This window comes from Equus caballus, chromosome 26 (genome assembly GCF_041296265.1).
Source record: "Equus caballus isolate H_3958 breed thoroughbred chromosome 26, TB-T2T, whole genome shotgun sequence".
Taxonomy (NCBI): Eukaryota; Metazoa; Chordata; class Mammalia; order Perissodactyla; family Equidae; genus Equus; species Equus caballus.
The window spans coordinates 42924095-42947768 of NC_091709.1; the positions used below are offsets into that span (position 1 = coordinate 42924095).

General features: G+C 42.1%; 1 protein-coding gene and 1 long non-coding RNA gene across 8 annotated transcripts in view; one reads left to right on the forward strand and one right to left on the reverse strand.

Moving 5' to 3' along the window:
* Positions 1–23674, reverse strand: part of DSCAM (DS cell adhesion molecule) — a 690516-nt gene that overhangs the window by 63394 nt on the left and 603448 nt on the right. For 6 of the 7 annotated variants that reach the window (XR_011433076.1, XM_023630201.2, XM_070252706.1 and 3 more), the window contains 2 exons: positions 19488–19621; positions 907–1060 (listed from right to left, as the gene is read on the reverse strand). Coding sequence is in view for 5 of the 7 variants with exons in the window: in XM_023630201.2 (XP_023485969.2) it covers positions 907–1060; positions 19488–19621 (288 nt within the window). In the remaining 2 variants the exon portion in view is untranslated. Of the gene's footprint in view, positions 1–906; positions 1061–19487; positions 19622–23674 lie in introns of those variants that run through there. The other variant, XR_011433077.1, reaches the window with a different exon arrangement.
* Positions 527–13859, forward strand: LOC111770824 (uncharacterized). The gene is made up of 4 exons (XR_002804254.2): positions 527–641; positions 8523–8662; positions 9695–9759; positions 13634–13859. It is a non-coding gene; the product is annotated as an uncharacterized lncRNA (long non-coding RNA).

The following is a 23674-nucleotide window of genomic DNA, read 5'->3' on the forward strand; positions in this document are numbered from 1 at the left end:
CAATTTGTTTTCCTTACCAACAACATGCTTATTTTCTATCTGTATTTGTTTTTAAAATGTGACACTATTCTCTTTTTCCCTCAGTATTTTATTCTCTCTTTCTCAGCTATCACACTAATAAGCATGTTATTAAGAGCACTTAGAGGTGAAATTGCAATCTTGGAAAGCTCACTCTCTCTTTCAGGCACCTAGAACCCGCATGAGCAACAAATGGCCAATGTGGTGTAGTCCAAAATAATGGGGCAGCTCCCACTGGCCTGGAATTGTGATGTAAGTACACCTGCTCATGATGAGTGCTAATTCAGGGGGACCCTGTGCACAGGGTGGTAGCAATGACCAGAAGTAGAATAAGAATATTCTGTGCCTATACGTGCTCTTAACATCTCAATGGGAAGACATTCTATTCATTTTTAGGGACTTTTTGTTCTTTGTTGACTCCAACTTCCCACTTTTACTTAAGGTCTTTGTTTATAGCACTCTATCAACAGAAGAAGAGCTAATTATCCCCTTATACTTGTAAGGTTCCAAATTCCATAGACCAAAACACAGACACTTCTCTTTAAGAAGTATGGTACCTGGTTTTGATGAAAGTAGACCTTGCTGGGAAGTTGCTATGTAGCGATTTTCATCTACACATAGAGGTGAGTGGGGGCTCCTTTTCTTAATTTCCCAAAAGACATATTAAGTTGTAGAGCCACCCACACCTCTAGGAGGATTCTTTTCTGATACGCCCAAAAGCCCAGTGCCAGCTAGCAGCCACCCTATTTCTTGGGCTGAAATACGGTAACATGCAATGTTCTGATTTACTTGATTTTTAAGCCTTTGTAAGCTTTATTTCGGATTAAATAGAGACTTAAAAACAGTCAAATGACAGTGGGAAAGGAGGTCCTTTCTACAGTGACACACCTTTAGCTAATGGCTCTACGGTGATGATCTCGCTGCTGTTGCCTCTCCCAGCCGAAGTCACGGCCACAACCCAGACGCTGTACTGACGATTCCGACTCAGGTTAGGAATTCTGTAGGAAAATGAGTCAGGAGAGGCTTCAAACTCGCTGATCACCTGTGAGAGGAGACATAAATGTTCCCACATTCAAGGAGGCAAATGGCACAAATGGATTTCCTAAAGGAATGGTTATTAACATATCATCTATCATAAGAAACCAAAGCCACCATTAGTCCCTCTCTGGAAGGCTGGATTTGCAATATGAATACATATACATCTATCTCCCCATAGTCTACCTTTCTCTATGCACCAGCTTTGACAGCCACCAATCAGTAATATAATCCTTTAAATTAGGGGTCCTTTAAATCTAACCCTTAAATTAGAGTAACAAGAACCAGATTTAGCCTCCTACTGGAAACAACCACAGAACATGCAGGATATATGAAACAACAGTTTCAAAGGCATTGTTCCTCCACTAATGAAGGACGATCATCTCTGAAATACAGGAAACAAATGAGGCAAGACCCACAGTTGGAGGGTGTTTACATTTTTTGAGAGTTTCCAGGCCATGACACAGGGAAGGGAACCCAGGAGGAGCCCAGCAGCTTCCCTGACTTGGGGAGACAGAACTGAGAGACTAGTAGGGAGCTGGAGTTCACAGGACTGAGTACTGGGGAGGAGAGTGCTACACAGAAAGCTCTGGAGAGCTAAAGAGCATCCCACTGGGGTATTCAACTGAGTGGATCTGTGCACACATGTGAGGAACTATCCGAGGCCAGGGAAGAACCACCTGAAAGGATCAGAGGTCACAGCACGCAGCATTTACACAGAATAGTGCCTGTTCCCACCAGACAGAGGGCAAACCCTCAAGATTCATGGGGCATTAGATATAGTACATAAGGGTCTTTCCTCAGTGATGGGCAATAATTAGCCCTAGATTGGACATCACATGGGTATTGCCTAACTAATATTAAAAGCAAGATTCATAAAGATTAAATTGACACTAAGTAACAACTGCATCCCAGAACAAAAGTCAAAAATATTCATAGAAATAAAAATATCCAGTACCCAATAAGGTAAAATTCACAATGTTTGGCATCCAATAAAAAACTTCCAGATATGAACAACGCAAATAGCCATCAACTGATGAATGGATAGACAAAATAAGTTGTATCCATACAACTTATTACTCAATAATAGAAAGGAATGAAGTATTGATACATGCTACGGCTTGGATAAATCTTGGAAACATTATACTTAGTGAAGGAAGCCAATCGCAAAAGACCACATATTTATGATCCCTTTCTAAGAAATGTCCAAAATAAGCAAATGCACAGAGATAGAAGCAGATTAGCTGTTGCTGGGGGCAGGGTAGTGGAGGGAGAGAATGAGAAGAAACTGCTACCGGGTGTGGGGTTTCTTTTTCGGATGATGAAAATGTTCTAAAATTAGATAATGGTGAAGTTTGTGCAGCTCTGTGAATATATTAAAAACGACTGAATCGTACACTCTATAAGCATGAATTTCTTGGTATGTGAATCATACCTCAGAAAAGCTGTTATAAAAAATTCTGGGAAGGTGAAGAAGCAGAAAAACACGACTCATAAAAAAATACACTTCAATCAATCCAAATCGACCCATAATTGACACAGATATTATATCTAGCAGACGAGGCCATTGAAAAGTTATTATAATTGTATTATAGCTATAACTGTATACACTCAAAAATTGAAGTAGATACATGAATGATATAAAAAGACCCAAGTTAAACTTGAAATGAAATTATAATGTGTGAGAAGAAAAAGACACTGGATTAGATTAATAGATTAGTTCTTGTAGAAAAAAAGATTCGTGAACTTGAAGACAGATTAATAGATGAAGCACAGAGAGAAAAGAGAATATATAACTTCAAGGAGCCTTAGTGAGCTATGGGACAACATCAAGCAGCCCAACATAAATAAAACTGGAATCGCTTAAAGGAAGGGACGGATGTAGGACAGAAAAAAATGATTGAGGAACTAGTGGCTGAAAATTTTCCAAATTTGATGAAAACTATAGATCCATAAAGCCAAGAACCTCAGCCATAAAAATATGAAGAAAACCACACCAAGGCACGTCATAATCAAATTGCTCAAAACCAGTGATAAAGAGAAATCCCTAAAAACAGCCAGAGGGGCTGGCCCCACGGTGTAGTAGTTAAGCTCGGCATGCTCCATTTTGGTGGCCCCAGCTTGCAGGTTCGGATCCCGGCACAGACCTACACTACTCATCAGCCATGTTACGGCTGCGTCCCACATACCAAATAGAGGAAGACTGGCACAGATGTTAGCTCAGGGACAATCTTCCTCGGGTTAAAAAAGAGGAGGATTTGCAATGGATGCTAGCTCAGGGTGAATGTTCCTCAGCAAAAGAAAAAGAAAAAAAAAAAGCCGCAGAAAAGACACACACGAAGGAACAAAGATGAGGATGCCAGCAGACTTCTTGTCAAAAACTATCCAAGTGCTATTGAATGTCCCCTCCAAATTTATGTGCTGAAACCTAATCCCCAAGGCGATGGATAGGAAGTGGGGCCTTTGGAAGGTGATTAGGCTGTGGGATTAATGCCCTTAGAAAAGAGGCTGCAGAGAGCTCCCTTGTCCCCTTCCATCATGTGAGGAAACCAGTCTGCAACCTGGGAGAGGGCCCTCACCATACCCTGGTCATGCCGGCACCATGATCTAGGGCTTCTAGCCTCCAGAACAAACACAGAAAATTAGCATAAGGAAATGGGAGTGATGCTGTAACAAATACCTAAAAACGCAGAAGCAGCTTTGAATGGGGTAGAGGCTGGAAGAGTTTTGAGGCTGATGTTAGAAAAAAAGCCAATGTTGCCTTGCTAAAGGTGATTCTGGTGAGAGGTCAGAAAGAAAAGAGGAGAGCTGGGGAGAGCCTCCATCTTCTTAGAGAACGCGAATAATGACATACAGAATTGCACCACAGAGAAAAGATGATCCTGGTCACAAAGTGGCAATGAACTTGGCTGAATTGTGTCTGTGTTCCAGTGTTCTGAGGAAGGTGGAATTGCAAGCATGAAATCGGATCCTTAGCTGAGGAGACTTCTAAGCAAAGTGTTGAAAGCGTGGCTTGGTTCCTCTTGACTGACTTTACCGACATAGTAAAATGCAAGAAGAGAGAAATGAATTGAAGAAAGAATGAAGCAAAAAGGAACTAGAAATTAAAAATTTGGAAAATTCTCAGGCTATCCATATTCCCCCAAAAATGAGAAAGCAAATTTGGGGGAGGACACTGGAGGGTGCTGCCTGGCAACCATTTGATCAGGAGATTTGCGTGGGTGTGAACACACGAGCCTAATCAGCCACCCCATGAGAACGCTGCCAGTTTATGGGATAGAACCAAGGCAGGCTGTTGAACTCAGATTCTACAAGGCAGGACCACAAAGCTATTTGGCTGTGAACTTGTGTTATTCTTCAAGAAAAGGGAAGAATGGCTCTGAAGGACATTCAGAGATCAGCAGGATCACCACCTTTGTAATTGAAGCTTTGGGGGCGGGGACCCCCCTGGAGCTGTGGCCATCAAACGCCCACCTGGCAGATCCCTGGGGTCTACTCTGATGAAGAGAACCACCGCCTGGGTGGGGTCCCTGCAGAGGGCCCCAGTACGGGCACAGCCGCACTCAGCAGTGGCGGTGATGTTGTAATCCTACTGGGCCTGGAGGATGCAGCATTAAACCTACGAAGACTATTCTTGTGCCTTAAGATCCAATGGAGTTTGCCTTGCTAAGTTTCGGACTTCCTTGGAAGCCATCACCCCTTGTTTCTTTCCTTTTTCTCCCTTTTGGATTGGGAATGTCTACCCTGTGCCTGTCCCGCCATTGTACTTTGGAAGCACGTAACTTGTCTTCTTCACAGGTTCACAGCTGGAGAGCAATTTGCCTCCGGATGAGTTGTACCTTGAGTCTCACCCATATCTGACTTAGATGACATTTAAATGAGTCTTTGGACTTTAGACTTCAGACTTAATGCTAGAATGAGTTAAGACTTACGGTACTATTGGGATGGAATGAATGGATTTTTGCATGTAAAAAGGAGGTGAATTTCGAGGATCCAGGGGCAGAATGGTACGGTCTGAATGTTTGTGTCTTCCTCCAGATTCACAGGTTGAAGCCCAAATCCTTCCTGTGATGGTTTAGGAGGTGTGGTCTTGTCATGGAGGTGATTAGGTCATAAGGGTGGAGCCCTCACAAATGGGATTAGTGCCTTATAAGGGAATGAAGACACCAGAACTCTCTCTCTCTACCAAGTGAAGATACAACAAAAAGCCAGGAAGTGGGTTCTCACCAGACTCTAGACCTCCTAGCACCGTGACCTGGGAGTTCCCAGCCTCCAGAACTGTGAGAAATAAATGTGTGTGGTTTAAGCCTCCCCCTGTGGTATTTGTTATAAAAGCCCAAGCTGACTAAGACAAGGAAACGAAGGTACGGACCCAGTCAGTGAGTCACTGAGGTCATGATGCCAGCCGAGGGTGGACAGAGGCTCAAGCTCGGTGCTTCCACTCTCAAGTCCAGTGCTGTTTCCTCACACTCCATGCTGCCAATTATGAGCGGCCGAGCACAGGAAGGACTTATTTCTACCCCTGCGAGCTGTTAAGTAAACCTTAGGAGGTCAGCAGGCTGCATAAAAAGCAAGACCAGCTGTGCAATTAAATAAGGGACGTAAATGTTAACTATACATCTTAATCGTCATACATCCTATGCTCCCTCACAATCACGTCAGAGAATTGCCCATTGTCAAATATTTAACTTACAGGTACACAGTGTCAGGTGATTAAAGGGAGACTACAGGGTCCTTGCACAGATTCTTCAGGTGTGCACATATACATTAGTGTGCACACGTGCATCTGTGTGCACACATCTGTACTCTCCCTCCTCCCTCCACCGCCCACACCAGTCCTCTCTCATCTTCAGAAAATCATGGGAAAATTAATGCCTCCAGAATTTCAGAGGGAATTTGGCTTGCCTCCTGGCAAACTGAGGAAATAATCCCAAGACTGTGTGTACTTGCATTCTGCCATGTTCCAAGGCTACGTTGTTGCCAAATTAATTTTACAAAGCTTAATGATGTGCAAAGTGTAACAACTGCATTAACAGAGCATTAAAATGTATTTACAAATTTAGGATTTCCTGTGAAGAGTACATAGCTTTTAGTTGAAACTCAACAAGTATCCTGTCTATAAGGTGCCATTGGTCCTTGACTATCACTAAAACATGTATTTTATTTAATTTTTACCTGCAACATGAAGCATGGCTAAAATCAAAGGTAAAAATATGATTTCCTATGCAAAAATGTTTGTTCACTATTTATATGGAAGATTAACCAAGAGCTGAAGTAAAAGGTTTATTTATAGAAAATTCCTCCAGTTGGAATGATGTTTCTCTATAGATTAGGTTGGAACGGAATAGTCAAGCTGTTCAAGGTTCTTAATGTTTATTTGGGAAAGTCAGTTGCACTGGCGTTGCCACCCTTTGATGCCACTGCATTCCCCTGATGACTGCCATAATTAGGCACTTTTTTTCTGGTCTCAGCAGAAGGGCAAGCAGAAAGTTGCCAGCTGCACAACTTAAGCAATCGAAGAGTTGATATGTTTTCTTTGTAATATATGTCACTGGATATTAAATGTGACTTTTCCTATTGTCTTGAAGTTTTAGCAATGGCCTTAAAAGGTGAGAATAGTGCCGAAGATGCCAGTACCTTTTCTCCTAACAAGAAACATGAGATCACATACGCAGGGCTTTCTGGTTCTGAGGCTTTGCCCATCAGCATCTCTGGGCCCCATAAGAGGCTGAGTCAGGAATAAGGACTTTTCTGTTGAGAGAGGTCTGTGTGCATTCCCACCTAGGGGTGAGAGGGGTCTTTGAGCTCCAAGAAAACCACTCAGAGATCTTGGAGTCTGGAAGGACATAGAGATTGGCAAGTGAGTCACAGCTGAGAAGGCTAAGGCTAGCCATAATGGCAAAGGATAGCCCTGCTCACAATGGGAGAGAAGGCTGTGCTGGGGCTGGCTGGGGTAAGGATGCTTACACACGGACCCCACGGGAGAGAGCAAGACTGGATGCCTCAAAAGGGAAGTCCGTAGGCACGAAGTAGCTCCTATACAAGGGTGTATTGCAAATTATATAACATTTATTTTAAACAGCATCACTTATCTATAGATAGTGCATAATTCAACTATTAACAATTTCAAGGGGGGGCAACAGGTGAGAAAAAAAGAGCTAAATGGGAAAAAAATGAGTCAAGCTCATTCAGGGTAGTGAAGCAAGTCCATTTGATTAAATCCTTTTCCTTAATGCTCAGCCAAAAATGCTTGCTCTGAGAAAGAGGGAGCATGAATATTGTTTCCTTATGAAACATTTTCCTCAATATTTTATATGAAATATAGTAGTATTGATTATGTCTATGTTTCATTAATCGTCTTTTTATTGGACATCAGATATTCCAACACAACGATCCAATAGTGTTTAAGCTGACTTGCTGATTTCACATGCATTTCATTATATGACACTCCCTCCTAAATACTGAGAATGTTCGATGAGAAGGGATGGATTTTATTTCCAAATTTCTCCCAATACTTCAGCTAGGTCAACACATCACAGACTTTGAAGTATTAATGGAGCGTGGAGGGAATAAAAAGTGACAGAGGAGAGCTTGACTCTCAAGGGCAACAAAACATGAAATTGCAGCATAAGAGAAGCAAACTCCCACTTTCTTAGAGATTAAGGAATCAAATGCGGCAAAGGAAGAAATTTGTGGGGAGGGGAGAAAGACACATTTTTCCGTATTGAAATATCTAAATGTTTAATTTCCTTCTAGAACTGCAACTCTCTAGACTTATTGTCTTCAAAATTAAGACAGAGACATTAGCCATTCAAGAAGAATTTATTATGCTTAAAATGTGAATTAATCTTGAATAGATTACATAATTGGGCTAACCATTTATTTTAAGGGAAGACTTAAGAGTTAACTTCATGACCTACGGAAACACAGAAACAATCAACATTAAGGAAGTTCTGCTGCCAGGCATATCACTTGCATAAGCATGGGTTTTGGTGGGGAATTCTGCCCTGCAGCTCATTTTTGATTCTTCTCTGTGCTGGCATGATGGAATAGACAGGAAATTTACAGACTGGAGTTGTCATTCTTCTGTGCCTATCATGAACTCCTGTTAGCCATTTGAGATAAAAAAGTCTGTTCTTCCTCATCTAAAATGTTTTGAACGTGTTGATTCTGTCAGCATCCAGAGTTGACCTAACATTTATTATTAATTAATCACTCTCGATTGAAATGGCTTCTAAGTGGCAGCCAGTTATTTATTTCTTGGTCCATCAGAGATTGTGAAGTAATAAGAGCAGGTTCTTCTCTCTAGCTGATGTCACCTAACAGGGATAATCCACAGAGTTCTTGAGGAAAGACTTTGGTTTTCTGTTTGAGGCATACAATTAAGATATAGAATATTTATGTAGTTTATCCATTGGGCTATCACAAATACTGTGTTTGCAAATGGAATGTTCATGGTTTTATTGTAGGAGGTAGTTGGAGGGTCACGCCGACACCACCACAGTGGGAATATGGAGGCCCATGACTGATGAGGGATAACGAGATGTCTAGGACACCTGGGGCCAGCCTCATAAACTTGCTGGACTACAGATCCCTCCTTTGGATTACGGTAAGAAAATTTATGCGAAAGATCCTAACGTCACACCTAGTCATAAGAAACGCTCAAAAACAGTTGCTGAGTTTGAATTCACAGGCATTTACTGAATTCAACTCCAGTGTGTAGATTATAAGGTAAGGTCCCTCCCCAAGGACCAAGATATGATCATGGCATGGCAAATGGAAGGTTAATTAAAATGAGGCATGGTGGGATTCCAACAAATTCTTACTAAAATCTAGAAATTAAATCCCTTGCGTTCCTTTTCTAACACTATCACTGTCATAGTTGAGGACATGGATTAATATTTGCAAAATGCCTAGGAAAGTAAATGGAAACTTCATGCGTTTCATTAAAAAAATATTTAGAGCAAGTTTTTACAAGACTTCTGACATGTTTGCCTTCCTAAAATTGTACCCAGAATGGAAAATTCAGCTGATGGTATAAACTTTGTGACACCCAAGCCACGCAGCTCATTTCCACTGTTCCACATTTCTGCTCGATTGCCTTGGGTCTGGCGGATGGAGTCATGGATTTTTAAGGAACTGGACAGTAGACTTGTCAAAAGAATGTAAGCGTTGCTGGAAGGTTACTCTCCCAGGGCTTCAGTGTGACCCCACAAAAAGCCTGCGAACAGTGTCTTCCAGACCTACTTTCATTCCAGAATGATTTCTGCCTTGTGGTGCTGGTGTAATATTCTTCCTCATGTTTAAGATACTTTTTAAACAGTAAATAAGATAAAATTAGCCACAATGAGCTACTTCAAGTGCTCTTTAGTAATTTCTATAAAACTGGATGTTTACCCAATAATGGGCAAATCCCTCTTGCTATTTAGCTCAATGGATGAACTTGTAAAGCCTTGTAAGCTTTCTTTAATCCCCTCAATCTGGTGCCATATTTGCCCTTTATTTATACGTGCTTTAGGGTCTTTATCTCTATTCCGCTTTGGATTATGCTCTTCATGCTCTTACCATCTCTCTTCCTGCTGGGTGGAGTTCAGACTCTCTGAACGGACATTCCTCACCCCTCCCTCCACTTATTCCCCAGGGATCCAGCGTTGGGACCCACTAACCACCAGCTGGAATGGACTGTGGAAATGCCTGCTGTACTAAGTGAGTTTAATAAGGACCTAGAAGTTATTTGAATACAATGGGGAAAAAAATGTGTAGAGAATGACCATGGAGTCGCAGGCTGTTCAGTGTGTCTGTCAGATATAAAAAGAATTCCACTTTAAAGAATTTCAATTAATCTTTTACTGAAAATTCTATCAAAGAAATGTGGTGCTTTAATATCTAATTATTAACAGGCAGTTAAAAAAACACTTGAATGCTCTGATTTTGTAGATAGAATGCTCACAGTAGTGATTAAAAATACCTCCCCCAAAACGGAATAAACCAAATGGACCGCTCTCTTAATTACAGAGCAACAACACTTTCAGAGCATATAAAATCTTTCTGTTTAGCGGCAGAGAAGTGGTCTGGATTACATTAAGAAGAAGCAGTTAGCTGGATCAGTTTAAGATTTGCCTCTGTTGTTTAAATTCCTACGTAGAATACATTTGGATCCTATTTCCATTTTATTTCACTATTTTCATCTCTGAAAGGAGAAAATATGGCACAAAGCCCTTCCTAAAAGGCTAGACTGGGACGGCCAGCGCTTATAGAAAGATAGCATCCTTGTTTCATCCGGTCAGTGTTAGTGGCTTCCTCTGACTTTACTGAGATCGCTGTAGCTGCTATTGGCTATGTATGACTATGGCTACTTTTAAAAAAGCTTTCCAAACAAAATATATCATCTTTTGGCTTCCAAATATAAAAATTATTGTTATAATGTTTTGCAAGTGAATGAAAGTTGATATCCAGAAAAGGCAGGAAAGAAACTAGTATCTCCATGTTATTATTTAGAATCAGGGCACTGTCCAATTTACCAGACTGGCACTACAGGATTCTTATATTTCCCAGGCTCTTTCTAACAAAACCACCTCTATTTACTACAATTTTGGATCATGCCTTCTCTGTTGTCATACCATCTGCCATACTTGATTGCCATCATCTATTCAACACATTCCACACAAAAGAACTAGTTTAGCATCTTATAACTTCTCACATATAAGAAAGAAATTAGTGAGAAAAGCTCTTCTTTATCAAAAAATAATATATGCACAACATACATTATTGGAAAAAATAGCTATTTTCCACGGTCTTAATTGAAAAGGATTTAAAGCCATTTATTTCCCTAAATAGTACCACATGTCTGTGTCAGTCCAAATCAAAAAGATAAGATGTTTTCAAAGCTGGAATCTTTCAAAGGCTCCAAAAGTGGTTGATCAAAATGGCATTTTAATCTGTGGCTCCTTGGAAAGCAGTAAGCAGCATTGGAGAAGCACGTTCAGAGGGGCATATACTCCAGTCTAGTCTGAATGAGTGCCATCTCGAAGCCAGAATACTTATTGGCAATTTATCTGCACAATTGGGCAGGCTATCTTGTGGGACTGAGCTTCAAAAGAGATTTCCAGGGCTTGTTTCTGTACAGAAATTCTATTTGAATATATGCTTCTGTTTTCCTCTGCTCCATAAAGTAAAAAATTGGGCTCAGGATTTTAAAGCTTTCTCCCGACCTTAGAGTATGTGTCACCTGCATTTTGACCAACTATAGCAACTGGACAGCATCACTGGATGGCAATGAAATTGAATGATTACTGAGGAAATTGAATGAATACTAAAATATGTATTCAACAGAAAGATCGAGCAGTTATTGGCTGGTTCATTGAGGATAGGTAAAAGGAGAATGAAGACCACTTTTAAAGGACTAGATTATAAAAGATAACATGCTCCTCCCACTCCCCAAAAGGATCAAATTCTAACAAACAGATGTAAATTGCAGCATAAAAAATTTAAAGTTGCTTTAGAACAATATTTCATCAGAATTGGCTTTGAAATTCTGAGGTATTTCCAAGGAAGCTTCAAGAATATACTTCCCAAGAGATTTTATAAAACCAGAATTGGTTTTCATAGGTCTGGGATGTGTAGATCTCGCTCTGTCTCAAGGAGACTTTTCTAGGCCTTTTTATCCCAGCCATGTGATTGTACGAGACCATGTTGAGTACTCTGGTGCAATGTGGTTGAGTACAAGAGCACTAATACATGGCCACCACACACAAGTACACAGCAAAGCTCTGATGAACAGGAAATTAAATACACATGTGTAAACGGAACAGGACTGTGCATTCTTATGCCAACTGTTGGCATTTCTATAATTTCTAGCTTTGCTGTTACAGAAAGAAGAGACCCACCATTGGGTCATTTAGATAGAAGTAAGAAAGAATGGCTGTCACGTCAGTGATTTAAAAGCATAGGGCTGAGACAGAGAAAGACAAACACCGTATGATTTCACTCATATGTAGACTATAAACAAACTTATGGACAAAGAGAAGAATGTAGTGGTTACCAAGGGGAAGGGGAGTGGAGGGTGGGCACAGGGGACAAAATGGCACACTTATATGGTGTGTGACAAATATTAACATACAACTGAAATTTCACAATGTTATAAGCTGTTATGACCACAATAAAAGAAAAAAAGATAAACCATGAAGACACTTAAAAAAAAAAAAAGGGCTAGCCCCATGGCCAAGTGGTTAAGTTCACGCGCTCCACTTTAGCGCCCCAGTGTTTCACTGGTTTGGATCCTGGGTGTGGACCTAGCACCGCTCATCAAGCCATGCTGAGGTGGCGTCCCACATAGAAGAACTAGAAGGACCTACAACTAGAATATACAACTATGCACTGGGGGGCTTTGGGGAGAAGAAGAAAAAAAGAGGAAGATTGGCAACAGATGTTAGTGCAGGGTCAATCTTAAAATAAATAAATAAATAAATAAAATAAAAGCAAAGGCATTTTATCTAACTCCTTCTGGGATAGAAAGCATCCCAAAGTGTATAACACACTTTCCTGCCTTATTAAGTAGAAACTTCATTATACAGCTTAACCTCTGTTGGATGACTCCCAGTCATCATCCATAAAATTTAATTCAACACAACATTTGCTGAACATCCACTATGTCAGCATAATACTAGATTTTCTGAAGGCATAACAGTGACTAGCTGTGGTTCCTGCGCTGAGGAAACTGATTCTAGGGGCTCAACCATGTCCCCGTCTCACGATAATGCGAGATATTATGGTTACACCAAAGGGACGTTAGCGATCAACGCTGAGGATCCTTGAAGTGAGATGGGGCCACCTTCCCAAGGAAGGCAGTAGGCGTCAGAGTGAAGAGCCCAGACCCCGAGCTCAGAAACCTGTGGTTTGCAGACTCTGTCTTTTCCTTGCTGAGCTGTGTGGTCCTGGCCAAATTGCACAGTCTCCGTTTCAGTACCAGTCCAGTGAAGATAATAATAACAACCTCTTCTGCATAAGGTCGTCATCAGAATTAACTGTTGAAAAACAGCATTTTAAAAAATGTGAGTCATGAAAGCAATTTAGTGGGTCATGACAATCGCTTAAAAAATAAAATAGAGGAGAAAAAAACCCCAAAAGAACAGAAAATATCAGAATGCCTCACGTGTAGTAAGTGTAAGTTTTGTTTACGAAGCTTTTGTTGTGCACATCCTGGATTGTGATTATAAAATCTATTTCCTATTGTGAGCCATGAAAAAACAAGTTTGGAAACCACAGGGATAAAGCATTTAGCAGATGGGACTAGAACACATTTTGAGGAAGTGCTCAAAAATGATGGAATAAATAATATAGCATTTAAGTTAAGCCTTAAGAATAAACATTTTTACATAAGAAGATGAGGGGGAAAAGGGAAGGAGGACCCAATACAGACACACACTCACAGGCACACACAAACACACACACACGACACCTGGCGTAGTTGAGAGACCAGATGGGGGCAGTTTGGTAGAGTATGAGACTGGAAAGGAATTGGAGCTGGATTGTGGAAATCTGTACCGATCATATTGAGGATTTTGGATTTTAATTTTTTTAGGTAAAAGGGGAGAAGTCAAGAAATTTGCACAAGGGAGTGATAGGATCAGACCAAGAATTTGAAAGAATACTTATGGCCGTGATGCAGACAATGGACTGGGAGCTGAGACAGGTATTGGAACGGCTTCTGACCCAGTTTTGGTTCCCCAGGCGAGGACTTGAACCAAGGCAATGGCAGTGGGCATGAAAGAAACGGGGAGGATTAAAAAGACTTTGCAGAGAGAGAATCCTCATGACTGGATGTCATTTTGCAGATGCTATTTCCTCTGATCATAATATCCTCTCATCAAGTAAAATTCCCCTCCTGCAAGCTAGGGCTTTATATATGTCCCAAGAAACCATCTCTGACCCTATTGTTTGAGTAACACCCCCATCGCCCGTGTTCCTGTGTCATCCTCTGCTGTGCATTCCACTCTTGTGACCTTTGCCACCTCACACAGAACATAATGATCTCTGATATTATCTGCCCTCCTCAAGTTAGGAACTCCTTAAAGAAACACACTCTGCCCTTTGTCACAGCAGTCCCACGGTAGTCATTAGAGCCGGTCTCTATTCTGGTTTGCCGTCTGCAGGGTGCATGTTAAGGTTGTACTTCCTGTTCCCTTGTGGTTGGGTGAGGCCATGTGACAAATGAGGGCCAATTTAATGTCTATAGCAGACCCCCCAAAGACTTCTTCCCCTCTGCCATAAAACTCTCGTGGGTCCTTCTTGGAGTGAAGGTAAGTTGGAGCAGTTATCACAACTCACAGTGGACGCGAATGTGAAAGAAACAAAAACTGTCTGTGTAAATCACTGAGACTTTAGGCTTCCTTGTTTTGCTGCATAACTCAGCCTCTCCCCACTGACGCACCTTGGAAGCTGGCTCAGTGTCTAGCTGAGAGTACTGCTCTACATAGATTTGCTGTGCAAATGAAGAAAAGATTTGGTAGCCAATCAGATAACGAGTGGAGAAGAAGAAAGGCATCAAAGGTAACCTTAAGGCTTCTGGTAAGAGGACAAAGGATATTGTTAGATCGTTAGCTCAGCTGGGAAACAGGAAGAGAAGTGGGGCAAGAGCGAATTTGGCTCTGGAGTGGTGGGACGTGAAGTGGGACGTGAGGGACTGGTGGGGTCTCCATGAGGACTGATTGGTTCTCTAAGATTGTCAAGATTAGGGATAAAAATTTTGTGCTCCTTAACTTTAGATGCCAGTTAAATTATGAGAATAGATTCAATGAGCCATGGAGATAGTAAAGAACATGTAAAGAGAATAAAGGAGGAACAGTGAAAAATGCCTACATTTAAGGGTAGGGGTCAAAGGTGAGGGAGCAACAAAAGAGAAAGAATAAAAGGGTAATGGAAGCTAAGAAAGAGAGAATGTAAAAACAAATGGCTTTACAATGGAATGCCACCGCTAAAACGAAATAAAATAGGAAGAACATTAGGAAGAGGTGATGGAATTTTACGACCAGGAGGTCCAGGGTGTCTTCTGAGCTAGGAACAAAGAACATTGCGATGAATATCAGTATAAATAGAGATGGTCAAGTCAGATACTACTTGCCTGATTCCATTATTACACCATGTTTTGACTTGAGATCCCTGAGCATTTCTGGTTCTCTGAGGCCACTGTCTCTTGTCCTCAGCCCCACTCTGGTTTATTAAATGCAGTTGTGGAGGGTTGGGAGGCAAAGACACACCTGCTGCTTTGGACTGAAAGTTATCTGGACCTGGTGAAAGTTACTCTCCTTGCTTCCCAGAAGACTTGCTTAATTCCAGATAGTGGGCAACATCGTACAGAGTCAGTTGCCCAAAGTGTCCTTTTGGTCAAGAAGAATACTAGTACATTCTCATTTGCTCGTTCAGCAACATCTGTTCAGCACCTACTATGATAATGGATAAGATTATCATCTGAAACTGGAATAATTGATGTGGATCACAGCTCACTGACATAATTTTTTTATTCTTCAGTAATGAGAAGTGTGTGCTATCTAATTTCACCTTTTAAGCTCTACGTCAATCAGCTTAACATTGTAAAACAGATGATTTCTATATCCCGGTGTTTATTTAGTACACACAATTTTTCACAGACTGCTTTTACGTGGGGAGTAGCGGAGAGGAAAATCCAGCATGGCTGCTTTCCACCCAGAACCTTACAAGGTTAACTTGCTTCTTTGGATTTTCATGGCTTATCATAGTGTGCGAATTGATCATTCAGATCATTGTATGTTAAAATCAACAGCCACAGTCCAAAAATCATGTGGCTGAGGTCCTGGAGCAAATGAGCTTTGAGACTTTGCTTTTTGAATCCCTGATGGGGCAGGTCGATGACTCTGCATTTGCTCCCCTCACAGATAGACTCCAGTTTCCCCAGCCCCACTTTCAGAAAACCAGTCTTTTGTTGAATTTACAGTTTCTTGTCTGTTGACATACAAAGTTTCAAATTCCAATATCTTTTACTATGCTGAACTGAGAGAACACCATGAAACAAATGCCTTTTATTAGAAAACGCATTTTACGTGTTGGAGAAGAGAGCGGCGCCTGTGTCATTTCACAAGGTCCTTTCACGAGGAAGATGAATTAGGGATCTTGAGAGAAAATTGACATCAGCAAGAAGGTTAGCTAAGGGACTCTTATAAAGAAGATTAAATTACAGAGTATAGTGTGTCCTGATTTATCCTCTCATGTTCTACATTCAACTATGAAATCATTTCAAGGAAAAAATTCAGATAGATGAGCAAGACAAATATACAGAGCTAAGACTGCCCTCTGGTGTTTATTCTGACACATAGACAGAAAGGAAAAAGCCCCGGAAAATTTGATAGCATTGTTTTCTGACTTAAAATTATAGAAACTAAAGATGGGGGGAAAAAATCTCCCTTTCCAGTAATTTATAGTTTCTCAGTGATTCCATCCGAAAAAAAAGAATAAGAGATGAGGTTTTCAAGTAGTCACCTCTAAGAGAAACGTATTAGCTCTCTCTGATCTTTACTTGTTATGGTATTATTTTGTTTTAAAAATAGGCCTCGTATGGGAAATCTCTGTCTCTCCTGCTCATTTTTGCTGTCAACCTAAAACTGCTCTAAAAATTGAAGCCTATTAGAGAAAACAGTCCTCGTGGTCTTAAATGATGTTTGAAATAGATGAATCTCAATGTGGCTCCAGAGATGGAATGAAACTGATTCTGGTTCACTTCCCTTTATTGAGGACAGGACTGGGGTTCTGGATCCTTCTTGCAAAATTTAATAAATTGCTTGTAGCTCAGAAGACTACAGGCACCTCATGACAGTCATATTTCTAGATCTATAGTGTTTTCTAATATGGTCAAAAGGCAGACACCCTGCTAGTGATTGTAAGACATCAACTAGGTGAGAAACTCAGTTGTTATTTCCCACCTTTTCTGGTTGTCGTTTTTGGAAGGCTCTTGTTGAGAGGGTACCAGATGGTCCAATCCCGTTGTTCCGTGCACGGAGAGACAATGGAAATCCCTGGGCAAATCATTTCTATCCATCCTACAGGCTGTTTGATCATGTTTTCAGGATAGTACTCTTCCTTCTTGATTGTATGTAATTTGTAGGCTGGGAGGATCCGGGCCAATACGGCCCACAGCGTCCACAAAGGGGAGTGCTCTCATCCAAGCGTCAGTCACTCCGGGCTAAGTTCAAATAAGCCAGGTTGGGGTTTTTAGTTTAGAGATAAAGACTCGATTGGGAAGGCAGAATGAGAGCGAGCTGCTGGAGTTCTCTGTACCCTGCTGGTCTCTCTCTGGCTTGTTGGACTCAAAATAGCAAAGGTGAATCGTTTAGCAAATAGATAGCTGAATGATGGCACGAAGAGCAACAAGAAGCACTCCACATTCTGGTGGAATACGGGTTCTCTTTACTTCGGGAATAATCTGGTCTTTCTTTGGTAAACACAGTGCTACATTAGGGTAGTGAGAGAATCAGAGATGACACAGGGGAGCACTGGCTTGCCTCTCCAAGCAGAGGAACAGAATTTCCTAGCTTTTCATCTCAGCATCTATACTGCCTTGCATCACTGGGCTTTGACGGTAGAATCCACCCCGTGAGAATAACAGCATATTTGAAACCAAATAAGGAACCCATAAAAAAGTCCTGGAACCCAACTCTGACCATTTGACATTTAAATCTACTTCGACTGCAGAGGTGCGGCTGTTGACATAGACACAGAGGGACATACAACTTGATATTTTTCAGCAGAGAGACGGACCGACCTCTGTGAGCTGCACACACGCTCTCCGTTGTCTCCCCATGGTTAATCATGCTGACTGTCTGGGGAGCCACAGGGTCTTGGGGTCCCCTACAGACTCTAGACCTGGGAAATTGTATCAATTTAGTTGAAAGATTAACTAGTAAATTAGTTCAAAAATATTATTCAGCCCTAAAAAAGAAGGACATTCTGACACATGCCAGAGTATGGATGAACCTTGAAAGACATTATGCTGAGTGAAATAAGCCAGTCACTAAAGGACAAACACTGTGGGGCTGTCCCATTGGTGTAGTGGTTAAGTTTATGCACTACACTTCAGTAGCTTGGGGTTCATGGGTTTGGGTCTTGGGTGTGGACCTATTCACTGCTCATCAAGCCATGCTATGGCAGTGTCCCATATACAAAATAGAAGAGGACTGGCATAGATGTTAGCTTAGGACCTATCTTCCTCGAGCAAAAAGAGGAGGATTGGAAACAGATGTTAGCTCAGGGCCAATCTTCCTCATCAAAAAAAAAAAAAAAAAAATGAGGACAACACTGTATGATTCTACTTGTATCAGGTACCTAGAGTAGTTGAATTCATAGAGACAGAAAGTGGAATGGTGGCTGCCAGGGGCTGGGGGAGGAGAACGAGGAGTTAGTGTTTATTGAGGACAGAGCTTCAGTTGGAGGAAGATGAAGAGTTCTGGAGACGGATGGTGGTGAAGGTTGCCCAACAGTGTGGGTGTCCTTCATGCCACTGAACTGTATGCTAAAATGGTAAATTTCATTATGTGTATTTTACCACAATGAAAGCAAAATTAATTCTGTATTCACTCCAAAAAAACTTACTGAGTGACTACACACGTCAAGTTCTATACCGGGGACTGGGAGCTAAAAGATGGCTTGGACACAGTGTCTACCTCAGAGGATGTCATACAGTTTCTATGAAGACGTCGTAAATTTTGATGAACTATGTTTCCTTTCTTTTCTCTAAATTTCCCTTTTTCATATGCTTTTGTATCTGGTCTGAGAAATAGCTTAACTCTATGTTGCTATTTAGTAGTAATAACATGAGTGATAAACACTTTGAAATATTAAGTACTCTAACTTTTATTTCCTTCACAATGAACTAAGCTGACTATTGTAAGGGTCATAGATGCTCATTAAAGTCCCTCAGACTTTAAGTCTAGAACAGGGCTTTGCCAGCTGCTCTTTCTCAGTGGGGGGATGGGGCAGAGAGGGAGGATGGGCTGGAGGTGGGAGCAGAGGAGGGAGGGAGGAAGAAAGGGAGACAGAGAAGGCACGAAGTGACTTGAATGATGAGTCCAACAGAAAAATCAGTAGGTGATGTCCACTGACAATCAATTAAGGCACAATTAAATCCTCAGGGGTTGGATTTTGATACGCTGGCTGGCAGTTTTGTACGAACTCGCCAAATAGAAACAATAATTCCAGACAATTGTGTCCCCTTTAATGATTCCGACGTATATTTTCAAATGAGGTGCAAATGAGGATGTTTCTTTGTATGTGAAGACAACGGGGGAAAAGTAAAAACCACTGGAAAGACCCAAGTAGGTGGGAAAGGAAGGAACGAAACTGGCCCAAATGCGTCTGGTAGCTTGTTCCTGGAACACGCCGGCAAGGCACCTGGTTATTCACCAACTTACTGTGGGATAGGGGTGGGAGCAGAACACCGTGTACTTTCTGATGATGCCGTTCAGCTTGAGAGGGGGGAGCCAGGACACGAAGACCGTGGAGGCGGAGGCCGCAGCTGCCTTGACTCCCGCGGGAGGACCTGGAACTAGAAGAGGCAAGTGTTTAGTCACAAAAATGCAGCTTCCACACAGTGCTCAGGTCCACTCTGCCCAGCACGACCCCCTCTTCCAGTTGGACCCAGGCTCAAAATCCCTATGTTGAAGCCCTAATCCCTAGCATCTCAGAATGTGACCTTATTTGGATACAGAGTCTTGACAGAGGAAAGCAAGTTAAAGTGAGGTCATCAGCGTGGGTCCTAGTCCAACATGGCTGGTGTCCTTACAAAATAACGGGAAATTTGGAGTCAGAGACATGCGTAGAGGGAAGATGGTGCAAGGACACAGGGAGAAGATCCGTCTACAAGCCAAGGAGAGAGGCCCGGGACAGATTCTCTCCTCACAGTCCTCAGAGGGCACCAACTCTGCCCACACCTTGATTTTGGACTTCTGGCCTCCAGAACCGTGAGACAATACATTTCTGTTGCTGAAGCCCCCTCTCTGTGGTACTGTAACAGCAGCCCTAGGAACTGGCAGCCTCTCTCTGACCGATGGCCTCTGAGCCCCACTAAGCCCTGTCCTTGGGCAGGTCCTCTGAGAGCCCCGTTTTAGCAAGAATCTAAGCCAGTTCAGCCAGAAGCCCCTCAGTGTCTCATCACCCTTGATATCTGATCAGTCCTCATTCTCCACCATCCCCAAGGTAATATCTGATCATCCGAGCCTGCCTTCAGCGAGAATCCTGTTAGACGGATTTAGTCAGAACGCCCCTTATCCCTCATGTTTCCTCTTAGTAATTCTCCATCCAATATCCCCGCCCCTTCCCTTCTACTCCTCGGCTATAAATTCCCACTTTCACTTGTATTCAGTGATGAGCCCACTCTGTCTCCTCTACTGCAAAACCCCATTGCGGCAGACCCTACAGCTACACCTACACCTACACCTTGCGATAGTTGCCCTGAATAAAGTCTGCCTTATCGTTCTTTAATGAGTGTCATGAAGAATTGTTTCTTTAACAGAACTAGAACAATCAGTTCAAGTGCCTGTTTTCCTGGGAGCCTTCCCTACTCATTTCAGTCCCAGCTGATTTCTTGCCTCTGAACAGCGGGAGAATTTAGTTTCTGGGTCATTCTTGTTTCTGCTACCGTGTTTGGCTTTGAACAGGCTGGGGATGTACATCTCGCCTCCTGAGTTAGAGAGGAATGAGGGCGAACTACCTCAGTCATCAGAGATCATTCATCCTTGCCCAAAACATTTTTTTTTTTCTTTTCTTTGAGGAACATTAGTCCTGAGCTAACATCTGTTACCAATGCTCTTTGTTTTGCTGAGGAAAATTGGCCCTGAGCTACATCTGTGCCCATCCTCTTCTACTGTATATGTGGGATGCCTGCCATGGCATGGCTTGCCAAGCGGTGTGTAGATCTGCACCCGGGATCCGAGCCGGCGAACCCCGGGCCTCTGAAACGGAACGTGTGAACTTAACCGCTGTGCCATGGGGCCGGCCCCAAACCACTTTTTAATAGTGACTCTTTTGGGTCAGGAGAGGTACAGAAACATTTTGCATGAGTCTGGATTTTTTGTCAAAGATTCACAGTTCGTATAGAGAACAAACTCGCCTCTGTAAACCATCTAAGAAGGCAGAGAACGGTGCTAAGGATATTAAGCATAATTTGGGAGAGAGATTGAATGCACATCCCACTCCCCATCCTTTTGTTTTCCAAGTTGAAGAAGGAGGATGCGGTGGGGTGGACAGGACACAGGGAGAAGAGGAAAGAGCATTCATATTGCTACGAGGAAAGCCTCAAGGATCTTGCTTGTTCCTCACTGGTCTAACTGTCCATGTGGAGAGTGGTCCCTGCCTTGATGTAGGTTTTGACATTCAAACTAATATACATCCCTTGTGAGCCCCTGGAGGAATCTTTGAGTCTCTTCCTGCTCCAACAACAACATAATTGCTCAGTAAGTACCTCTGGAGTTGAGTGTGTGTCTCATAATTGTCACCTTGACTCTTCTAGTTCAAAACGACAAAACCAACAACTCCAGTGAGAGTTAACTTGGGGTGGGACACCGCCACCATTCGAAAACATAAAATCTTGGGATCAGTTTTTGGCGAGTGCTGCTGACAGCAGAAGGTCTAGAAAAGGGAACACACCCAAGTGATGAAGCCTGGATCAGTAAGTCCTTGGGAACAAGGCAATGTTGTCCTGAGGACGGAGGGCATATGTGCTTAGGTTTCCTATAGGTGAGGGCAAGAGCCAAGACATCCACAAATTCATCACCTGATTCAGAGCCTCAAGGGCTCCTTCTGAACACCAAGGATGGAGTGGACATTGACTTAATAGTTCCATCCCAGTGAGCACTCCAGCTTAGCCAGCACTCTCCATTCCTTCCGGAAAGCAACTCCCTGGCCGGCATCTACCATGCTGAGCACTCCCTCTGGCCAGCTTCTCTCTAGGAGCCAAAGTACTTGGGCAACAACCACTTGAGTGACTGCTTAACCGGAGTCAGTCATGTATGTGTTCCCCCTGTTTGTGACAATCATGCTTGTCATGGAAATGCAATTTAATTAATTATGTCAACCAATGAAATATTAGTGCAAAAGCAAGCTGTTTCTACGACAATTAATGGGACTTCTTTGGAAAAGCTTTCTTAAAGGTAATTTTTTTCAAAAAGAGGTTCAATTAGGTTTGGGGCAAGACAATTGAGAAGAATGGGACACATGGCAAAAATCAAGACAAACCCAAAGAAATTTCAAGGAAACAGATTGTTGGCAATTGGCAACTTGCTTTTATGCCATTATCAAGAAACTTAAATGGAAATTGCAGATGATCCATGATGAATGGTTCATGGAATACAAGATGACCTAGGACTCTAATCTCTTCACCAAAAATTAAAGAACTGAGCCTGGATCATTTGATTAGAGAACGATTAGAGAATAAATCTATATTTATATATTTTAAGTTAAAATACAATGTTTCTTGGTCACGGTAAAGTTTATTGATTCCTTGTTTTAGCTGACTATTTCCGTTAACTTGTCTTGATCGCATCAGTTCAAAGGGCTTTTACTGAACTTACCACCTAAACCCCCACCTGGCTCCCCATACACTGACTTATGATCTATCTGATTCAGTCTTTCCTTACATGGTTATCAGAATTTTGTACAAAAAAATAATAACTATATAGAAACTGAGGAACAAGACATTCTGGCAAAGCTTTCTGGATTGCTGAGCCAATACTTTAAGAGATAGAATTTAAAATTTTAGTTCAGGTTTGGATTATACCACAATGGTTAAAGACATGGGTCCAGCAGCCCCACGCTGGCTTGTCCACCTCTACCACATAGTTCTTGGTCCTGAGAAAGTTCATTGACTTCTCTGATAAGCCTTAGCTTCCTCATCTGTGAAGTGCGGAGAATAATTATACCTATTTATGGCTTTACTGGTAGGATTATGAGAGAGAATTCGAGTAAAGAATTTATATGGAATTCTGCATACAGTGAGCACTAAATAAATTCCAGCTATCGTTGGTAATAACCGTCATCATTTCCTTACATTACACATCACTAAAGGATACTAGCCTTTACTTTGTGACTCAGTGTTGAATAATAAACACCGAACGTTGAGAGTTGCAGAAGACAGAGGTGGAGTAGGACAGTCTGTTCGGGACACGTTTTCTTAAAACCTTTCTAGTCATCAGATTACATTTTGGTAATCTGCTTTTTCTTATGAAGGTATAGGCAAGCCTGGGAATTTTTCACAAAGTCCTGGCCAGTGTTGAGTGAATTTCTGACTCCAGATTTGATTGTTGAAGTACAGAGCACAGCTCCAGGGGACCATCTCCTCTACATTCTCCCCATTTGCCCAGACCCACCTTCTGAGCTGCAGATGCTCTTATTTCTCACATACATAATAGCCACTGGCATCACCACTCTGACTCATAGGCACTGTAGACCGACCATGTCCAAAACTGGGCTCACCATCTTCTCTCCCAAGGCTGCCCTCCTCCTGTCCTCCATTTCAGGAAATGGCACAGCCCTCTCCTTGGTTGCAAGAGCCAGAACCAAGAATTCTCTTCCCAGCCCCCTCCTCCTCAGTGAATGTGTAAGG